This window comes from Aspergillus thermomutatus, assembly GCF_002237265.1.
Source record: "Aspergillus thermomutatus strain HMR AF 39 chromosome Unknown NODE_484, whole genome shotgun sequence".
NCBI classification, from domain to species: Eukaryota; Fungi; Ascomycota; class Eurotiomycetes; order Eurotiales; family Aspergillaceae; genus Aspergillus; species Aspergillus thermomutatus.
In genome coordinates, this window is record NW_020798534.1 from 1 (window position 1) to 8,950 (window position 8,950).

The window sequence follows — 8,950 nt, forward strand, 5'->3', positions numbered from 1 at the left end:
ACACTTTCAATATCATACAGCACATTGATTCTTATCTCTTTTGTTTTCTCTCAGAAAAATTTGTATTCTATTATAGACGGTCTTGCTTTTTCTGTCCATATCTCGGTCTATTTGCCTTTCTTTCCCGCCCAATATCACAACATCCCCGCCCGTCCTTCCCCTGCTTCAGTGTCGCGAAAACTCGATCTCGGCAAATCTACGCGTCATCTCCCATGTTTTGGCGAGAGAAATAGTGGTTGACACATTGTCTGAACACAAGGCAGAGCGATGATTAGCTTCAGGGTGGAACAACACTCAGAATCGAGATACCGTCAACTTCATCTTTCCCGTGGAAACGACGATACCAGAGCTTTCGACGGCAATGCCGATAGCCAGTGAGAGCAGTACCACGACCACCACCATGACCACCTTCTCCGCTCCGGTCACCGTGCCCAAGTCGATGCCAAATAATCAATCTGCGTTGGCGGCATCCTTCACAAACTTTCTCACGGTGTCAATTCACCAAATCCTCTTTCTTCGTTCCGTCTACCCGCGAGCAACATTTTTACCGGTCCGGGCCTACAACTACCCAGTGCGACAATCCCGTCACCCCAAGGTGTGTGACTACATCAATGATGCGTCAATTGCGGTCGGGACGGAGATTTTGAAAGGCACTATTACCGCTGTCAGTATCATCATTTCATCTCTCCGCACAAATCAGCCCCTCGAACGATATGCATTTGATCTGTCGGGGTTCCCTCGTGTTTCCGCCGGAGATGTCAACACCACTTTTGAAGACAGAAAAGAAGATTCATCCAAGCCAGGTGTCCCCGTTGCTGATCGGGGGTCCGCTCCTACAACTGTCGATCTTGAAGCGCAGTTCCGTGCTTGTCTCGCGAGATTGGCCTCTGCTTGCGCCCGGTTGACCCCGTTACCTCGAGATGACGAGTTCAGCTTTACCGTCTGCATCGAAGTTCGGGAAGATGCCTTACCTCCGGCTGGTACCACAAAGGAAGAACAGACCTGGATTGTTGCTGAACCCGGGAAGATTCACCTGCGGTCGTGTACTGCGCCCTACTCTGTTTCTAAATTGAAAAACGGCGAGCTGCATCAACCCCCCCCCAAAGTGTCGAATGGTCGGGCCAAAACGGTGCCCGTACGACGTGTAGAAGCTGGCGAGCTTCGCTTGGAACTATGGGTGGAAGAGGCGCGACAGAAGTTTAATGAACCAGTGGATTCCGAACATCCTCCATGAATTGCATTGCCTGTCTCTTGATGCTTTAATCAGTCTGTCTGCTTAGGGTTCTGTGTCTCATTCCTTACCCTTACGCTTACTTTTCTCCATCTGTGATCTTCCTTTTTCTTTCTTTTCCATTTCATTCTTGAATTAGCGTGACCAATGATCGAACATACATGATGGATGAGGAATAAATATCTGTCGTCCGAAAAGAGTGGCGCAAATACATAAATGGGGCGCGGACGATTTTTGGGACTCGCATGGCATTTACATAGATCTGCTTCAAATCTCTCCTTTCTCTACTGCGCTCTCCCATTTCTCATTTGACTTTCCTCCTTTTCTCGCCCGTCTCTGTCGTCTTCTTCTGACTCTCCTTTTCTGACATCATTATCCCTCTTTGATCACGTTTTTCTTTTTCCTTCCTATCGTTATCTCGATCTTCCATACCAATTTCCTTTTTGTACTTCTCTCATCTCTTCCGTGGAGTTGCCTTATCAGATGATCCTAGCCATTCAAATATCAAGCAAAATAGTCAGTAAAATGTTTTTAGCAACGCCGCCACGATATACCAGACAACCAAGTGCAAGTGTACGGATACGGACCAGTCTACCGACGGGAGTCTTCGGGTATAAAGGATATGCAGTGCATCGGCATTATCCGTCATACCTGACGTGGGGCTCTGATAAGGCAATACCTTACTGTACTGTACACAACAGAGCTTATAAAGTGGTAATGATTTTTATCATTAAGTATCTGGCATTTTCGTCATAGGTACGCTGATTTCTATCAACTGGGGGAACAGAGCAAATATAGGCAGGGGGATGTTAATAGACCGCTGCGCTTGGAGGTAGTAGCTAAGAACAGAATAAGACAAGGGAAAACACCGCGCAGCTGGAAAAAGTAGACGAGGGCAGGCAAGTGCAAAGGGGGTATAGAACTTTTTTTTTTTTTTTTTCAAGGCGAGTCGATTGGAAAATCACAAGTTGTGTAGCAAATGAAGGGTACGGATTGTAAAACGGAAAGGTAGAAGCGAAACAAAAACCAGTGGGGAGTTGAGCAGATAGGCGCTTGTCGCCGTCAACAGAGACGCCCTGGAATCGTTTTGTTCGATTTGGATTTTTCGAAGAAAACTGCGATTAGGTCAACCTTTTCCGAAACAAACAAGAGACTCTTCGATGGGCATGCTCAAAAAGGGAAGAAGTCGTCCTGGTAAGCAGGTAGCGGCTGCTGTCCAATGTATTGGTTGCCATACGGATCCGCGTTCAGGTGATGCGGAGCAGGAGGCATGATGCCTCGCTGACCAGGCGCAAGCATCGGAGCTGGAAAGTATTGAGCATAGGGAGCGTATCCAGCGGGCTGATTCGGTCGCATGGGATCGTCAACGAGGAAAGGATCATTGCGTAGGCCAGTTCCCGCCGGTTGTCCAGCACCGGGTATGTTGGCTGCCAAACCTGCTCCGGCATGAGCACGATGCTCACCGGGAGCGCCAAGATGATGGGGTTGGCCGGCCAGAGGGGTGTTGTTAATCGCATTCGGCACGTCGTAATGTCCAAGTGGAGGATATTGTATAGCATCCAAGAATCCCTGAAATTCGTTATAGACCTGCGCGAAGGGATTCGGTTGCTCCAAGGGACGCTGAGGATTTGCTGCGAGCCGAGCTTGGCGCTGAGCTTGCAGAAGGGCATTGAAGGGCGGATCTCGATGATAGACCCGGTAAGGCCTCGCCCGATCCCTTCTCTGATTTGTGTTATTCGCCTCCGGAAGTTTCACTTGAAGTTCCTCATGGGTGAGACCGGGATTCTCTGCCCGAATCTTCTCGATCGTCTTCCTCTGTGCCTGTTCGACCGCTTTCTGGTCACGCGTGGGATCGTCATCGACGGTACAAGCGTTAGGACCGTAGCCGAAATGAGCGTATTGTTGGTGAGTGATGTCTTTCTTGCACACATAACACATATAGCACCCGCAATTCGAGCACGTCATTTTGTTGCAGCCAAACTCCTTGACGATTTTGACTTTGCATCGAGGGCAATGGCGAATCAGGGCGTCACTCATGGCTTCTTCGACTAGGTGGCGCTCAGAGATACCCCTATCTCTTTTCGCTTCTTCACAAGTTTTGGGTACGTGGGTGACATCCTTGCATAACCGGCAGCTGACAACCTCGCAGCAGGGGTTGCAGCAACGAAACTCCCGATCTTCTTCAACTGGTGGGCAGATGGCCTTGAATTCGCAGAATGGGCAGCTTTCCAGACCGTCGATCCTGGCCCGAGAGATCTCGTCTTGCTGTTGGAGAGCATCCAATTTTGCCATCATCGAAGATCCCAGCACCTCCTTTAGGTCGGAGCGAGGAAAGCTAGCCTGACAACCGCTAGTGTCAAAGCATTGAAGCTGGTACTTCATGAGGCCAATCTGAGTCTCTGCAGACTTGCGGATGCAGGAGAAGCAGAAAAAATGAACATTCTCTCCTTCGCATGTCATGGCTCTGTTTGGAGGAACATCAGAATAGCAGCATTGGCACTCTACCAGCGTCCCCGCTCGGGCGTGCTGCTCTTGATTTCTTCTCTCGGCCTCTTCTTGCCTTTTCTGATCGTGAAGGACCTCTGTATGCACTGGTCAGCAAAAGCGAATGTCATGCTGGCATTGACAGAAAGGCTTACCGGCATCTTTGGCAAGCTTTAGCTTGGCATCTTTCAGTTCCATCTGCAACTCTCCATAGGCCGGATGATTGTATATGTCCAAGCGTATATCCTTGTGTCTGCGGGCTCTTGCCCGTTTCAATTTCTCGTATGGCGGCCGAGTGGGTGCAGGCGCATTTTCTGCAGCTGACAGAGCTTCGCAAGCAGAAAACAGATTTTTCTTCTCCCTAAGCATCTGGCGAATGTAAGAATCCGGTACAAAGGGGAACATGTCTCCGAGTAAATATGTCCTAGAGCAACGTTGTAAGCTTTGGAACAGGTCTCATACGTCGAAGACGTCACAGGAGAATACTTACGCGGCTTCTTGATACCAATACTCCCCGTCGTGTGTTTTAGATGTCCATTTCTTATGTTTGTCATCGTCTTTTGTCTCTTCTCTCTTTCTCTTCAGCTGTTTGCGCTTGGGATATGACGGGCTGGCCAGGATTTCCTCGATCACCAGCTCCTTGTTGGTGTTTTGGATCGCCAGCAAACTTTCAGAGGACACATTCGCTTCGGCGTGAGACAAGTTGCCCGCATGACGAGACAGAAGTTCTTTCAGATATTCGGGGCAGATACCTGGAAAGAGCTCCATAATCTGGGCCGACAATGTGGCTGTATTATGGGAGTCTTGACAGGGAACAGCCGCCATGAGTGTGGCAGGCGCAGCTGCTGTTGGAGTTGGCATAGTACCTGGTGCTGGAAGGAATGGCTCGTCAGTCAAGTCAATGAAATCGGCGTTCTCATCAAGATTGACGGCTCTCCTCTTCGCAGGTCTGGCAGGAGTGGTGTCCTCGTCAGACCAGTCAGAGTCCCAGTCATAGTTCTGTACATCGGAGTCCCAGGAGGAATCGTCGCCAAACTCTGCCAAAGCAGATTCGCTTTTGCTGTCATTGTCGAGGGTATAGTCGTCTTCGGCCTCTGCGGCAACCGAGCCCGTGGAGACCTGCGCCATCTTGGTTCAGGGAAAAGAAGCAAGGAGCGTTCGTAGTTCCAACAGTAGAGCTAGAAGATAGATAAGAAGATTTCTACTTTGCAAGTACGTGTAAATTGTGCTTAGACAGAGAAATGCGAAAGTGTGAAAATGAAGGTAGAGAAGGTGATTGGTGTTGTCGAAGCAAGGGTACGGAGAGAGATGAAGAGAAGAGGATAGGCATGAACACAAAAGATTTTTCCAATAAAGATGGGGGCTGGGCTGAAGGCTGGGAGAAAGGCGTCAACAAGAGATGCGAGCTGGTTTTTCCAAGTTTCATGAGGTCTATAATGGAGGCTGGCAGAAATCAGGACGCTGAAGTGAATACATCAATTGACCTCCATGAAACTGGCTGGTCCTGCAAACTAATTATTATTCATGCTTGGACGACAATAACAATTGTCTATACGAAAGAATATGGAGAGTAGAGAATAGATGTCAAAAGTCCAAAAGAACAATAAAGCACTTGGACATTCGATCAATGGAGATACTGGAGAGAGAATAAGCCTTGAGGCACCAAGGAAAGCCAGCACCTACTGTGTTAGAGCTTCAGGATCAAGGGATCATCATGGTACATCGAGACGAAGATGCAATATCCTTCAAATTGATGCGTACTGCTTGTTGTCAAATTTTCTAAGCTAGACTTTTGCTGTTTGCCTTGTAGTATCATCGCATGATGCGCTTCGATTAGATAGATCAAGCCTGGGGCAAACAATCTCGCTGGTGGGGCGAAGGCTCGAGGGATGATGGACTTGACTTCTGCATCACGTTCAAAGCCCCATGGAGATCCTCTGAATAACTCAGGCAAGCTGGACAGCTCAGTGCCGTCAATATGAAGAGACTTCACAAAGACAGGACCTGTTCAGGCACGAACAACCACTCCTCAAAAGAAAGACAGCCCACCCCACGTGATCCAATGCGGCAGTATGAGACCGCCTGCCAGCTGTTTTAATCCTCCGTGAGACACGACCCATGATCGAACTATGAACGAAAAGGCTCTTCTCTGGTAAAGATCAAAAGTTTTATATCCCTTGCAATGCAAGCATCTAAGTATCTAGCCTACCGGATCCAGGGCTCGAAGCTGGATTCGTGTTCTGGTCGGAAGCTTATCTGCTCTTCCTAATGAGGTCTAGCGGGGTCTTTACCTCGGTTCAGCCTGCCAAGGAAGCTAGTCTGATTAGGAATAGTGTCGTCATTGACAGCTCTCTCCCTTGCGAGCCCCAGCTCGGCCTCGACTACATTTTCTTCATTGTTATGTCATTGAAAAGTATGACAATTTGAAGCATACCAGCAAGTAAAACTGTGAACAATAATCCTAGAATGATAATGATGGGCTCTGCATGTTCCGCTGGAATGCGATCAGAAGGGCGTGTGACTAGGACAAAGAAGAACTAGCGCTGGTCATCAGACCCAGTCCTACCCTGTGCCCTAACCTTCGGAGTACATTGTCTTGTTACTCCTGTATGACTAGGCACATAACTAGGGAGGGGAATTCTCTCCGCATTTCCCCCGTTCCGTTCCAAAGGCCCCATACGTCATGGCCAGGACAGGCAGGTACAGCCTCCAAGCAGAGTGCTTATCGCTTGCCATCGCTTGCCATCGCTTGCCATCGGGATCATGACAAATGGAAACAACATCCATGGGAGTGTAGGACAACGGCCGCCATTTATATATCACCCCCCAGACCGGCCCGGTGCGTAGCTTCCGCCCTCGTTGGCATTGTCTTCCAAACTATTTCAATCGCGTCTGGTCGTCTATCTTATCAGTAACTAGTGCATCGCCGTATGATAACGGACTGGATGGGTCATTACCTAAGGAACAAGCACGGATATAGCTCCCTGTTCGATACCACCTCGGAAACACTTGGGTCTTTTCAATTAATCGCTGTCGGACACAATGATTGCCGCTGACACCACGGAGTTGCCGCCAGGAGATTCGCCTGAGTTGGTTTTGGTCCCTGCCACACCAGAGGAACGGATCAAGTCGATCAAGCTCAACAGTACGGCATGGAAGGGCCGTTTAGACGTCGAGACGTACATCGCAAGAGAAAACCATTTGTATCAGCAGCGATTGACCAAGGAGGGCTTGACCTGCTGGCTTTTGGTTGACCGTAGGGAGCCAGAAGGTCAGCGGCGGATCTTGAGTTCTTGTGAGACATACAAGAAGAAGGCTTTGCTGGCTCACCATGGCAAGGTGGAAGATGTTGCTACCCACGGAGTCGGGAGTGTCTTTTGTCGACCTGAACACAGAGGCAAAGGTTACGCCAAGAGAATGATGCAGGAATTGTGCACGAAACTGGAGACGTGGAAAATGGAAGACGAGCCCAGAAGTAGATCACTCTTCAGCGTGCTGTTTTCGGATATCGGAAAGAACTTTTATGCGCAATTTGGGTGGAAGCCGTTTCCTTCTTCGCACATCTCTCTTCCACCTATCTCCAAGGAAGAATATGACCGGTCCTCACGGGCCAATCTACCGAAGGCGAGAACCTTGGTTGCAGATGACATTCGCAACTGCATGTGTAGCGATCAAGTCCTACAGAAGGAACGAGAATCTCTGCGTGCTGCCTCGGAGAAATCTTCCATCGCCCAAGTAGCAATCCTTCCGGACTTTGACCATTTCGTTTGGCACTGGGCGAGGGAAGAGTTCTATGCAGAGAAGCTTCATGCCGACAGAGCCCCGCCGCTGATCAAGGGCGCTGGTGAGGACAAAGCAAGAGTGTACTGTGCATGGAACAGAAACTTTGGCGAGACACCCCAGGAAAATACCCTGTTCATTTTGCGATGGGTGTATGATGAACCGACCACGCCTGAAGAGATAGAAGCGACAGCAAAGGCCATGGCTGCTATCCTGAGGAGGGCTCAACTTGAGGCTCACGAATGGAATATGGCAAAGGTCGATTTCTGGAATCCAACTCCGTTGTTGCAAAAGGCGGTTGCCATGCTAGATTCCCCAGCAGAGCTGATTCACCGAGAGAGAAGCAGCATCGCCAGCTTGAGGTGGACAGGCGCCGCACAAGGTCTAGGCGAGGAGGTCGAATGGCTCTGGAACGAGAAGTATACCTGGTGCTGAAGGATGTTGGCTTCAACTACATTTCATGTTTTCGCCCTGGGTGGTCATCGTTTCCTTCGGAAGGAATCCGCTAGAGATAGATCTTGGTGCAACCTGACAGGCATAAGAGAGACGTCAATGGAATATAGAATTTGTCTTCAATTTTTCTGTCGTTTTTGGTTTCTGAACAGTTCATGCCAGTTTCGTGACTTTTTGGCCGCCGTTGCAGTAGTGGCATCTGTCGAGATATTCTTCTTGATCTTATGTCTATCGATATTGTTGACGAAGCAGATTGTTGTTTGGTCTGGATGCCTGTAGGAGCTCTCCTGTAGGAAATCAGTACTCTGTAATTACCTTCAAAAAAAAGACAATTAGCTGACTATAACCGGACACTTACCGTCAGTTTAGACAATGCTACCTCATCCCGCCATGAATCAGGAAGATGGTCCTTCCAAGCATTGAGGAACTCGCTTCGCCCAATTGCCGAATCTAGAGCAGGCGCCATAGCCTCTAGATACGTCTCGCCGACCCATCGTGTGCAGCTGGCTTTGTCGATGCTAGCCCCTGCGGGAGTATGTCCATCAGACATTGACCATTTTCCATATCTTCATGGCAGTAACTCACACTTCATGTTCCCGTCAACAAGCCCTTGACCCTGACCATCTCCTGCTTCGCAAACTCTCCTGACAATAGCCTCGAAAAGCGCCCGCGGAAACGGCTCCTCATCCCCATCATCAAGCACCGACTTCCACAGATCCGACACAAGAAACTGCTGGTCGAGATGAATACCCTGTAGCACCGCACCTTCGAGCACCCTCTTCCACACCTTCAGCTTCGCTCCCGCAGAAGGCCGCCGACAACAACCCGCGGCACCCTCGCCCTTATACGCTCGACCAAGCACAAACGCACAGATCTCAATCCAACCGGCTTCACACTGTGCCCGCGAAACAGGGACATCATCAAAAACCCGACGTATGACACCATCCTTCTCCGCCGGCTCTAGATCGAAGCCCACAGCTTCACCCCCTTCACCCCCTTCAC

At 49.5% G+C, this 8,950-nt stretch overlaps 4 protein-coding genes across 4 annotated transcripts; 2 read left to right on the forward strand and 2 right to left on the reverse strand.

The window, feature by feature from the left end:
- Positions 1 to 400: 400 nt before the first annotated feature.
- CDV56_100125 (putative mitotic spindle checkpoint protein (Mad2B)) lies at positions 401 to 1,234 on the forward strand (the record flags this gene model as incomplete). The annotated part of the gene is made up of 1 exon (XM_026753744.1): positions 401 to 1,234. One exon carries the CDS (start codon positions 401 to 403, stop codon positions 1,232 to 1,234), a length of 834 nt encoding a protein of 277 aa, XP_026609550.1.
- A 1,167-nt stretch (positions 1,235 to 2,401) lies between these two features.
- Positions 2,402 to 4,843, reverse strand: CDV56_100545 (E3 ubiquitin-protein ligase RNF216; the record flags this gene model as incomplete). Its single annotated transcript, XM_026754164.1, has 3 exons — positions 2,402 to 3,813; positions 3,871 to 4,139; positions 4,206 to 4,843. 3 exons carry the CDS (start codon positions 4,841 to 4,843, stop codon positions 2,402 to 2,404), a joined length of 2,319 nt encoding a protein of 772 aa, XP_026609551.1.
- A 1,914-nt stretch (positions 4,844 to 6,757) lies between these two features.
- Positions 6,758 to 7,930, forward strand: CDV56_101234 (uncharacterized protein; the record flags this gene model as incomplete). Its single annotated transcript, XM_026754853.1, has 1 exon — positions 6,758 to 7,930. One exon carries the CDS (start codon positions 6,758 to 6,760, stop codon positions 7,928 to 7,930), a length of 1,173 nt encoding a protein of 390 aa, XP_026609552.1.
- A 137-nt stretch (positions 7,931 to 8,067) lies between these two features.
- On the reverse strand, positions 8,068 to 8,473 carry CDV56_101431 (putative sister chromatid cohesion protein Dcc1; the record flags this gene model as incomplete). The annotated part of the gene is made up of 2 exons (XM_026755050.1): positions 8,068 to 8,235; positions 8,307 to 8,473. Coding segments are annotated over 2 exons (335 nt in total), but the record flags the coding sequence as incomplete, so codon positions are not given.
- Positions 8,474 to 8,950: the final 477 nt, after the last annotated feature.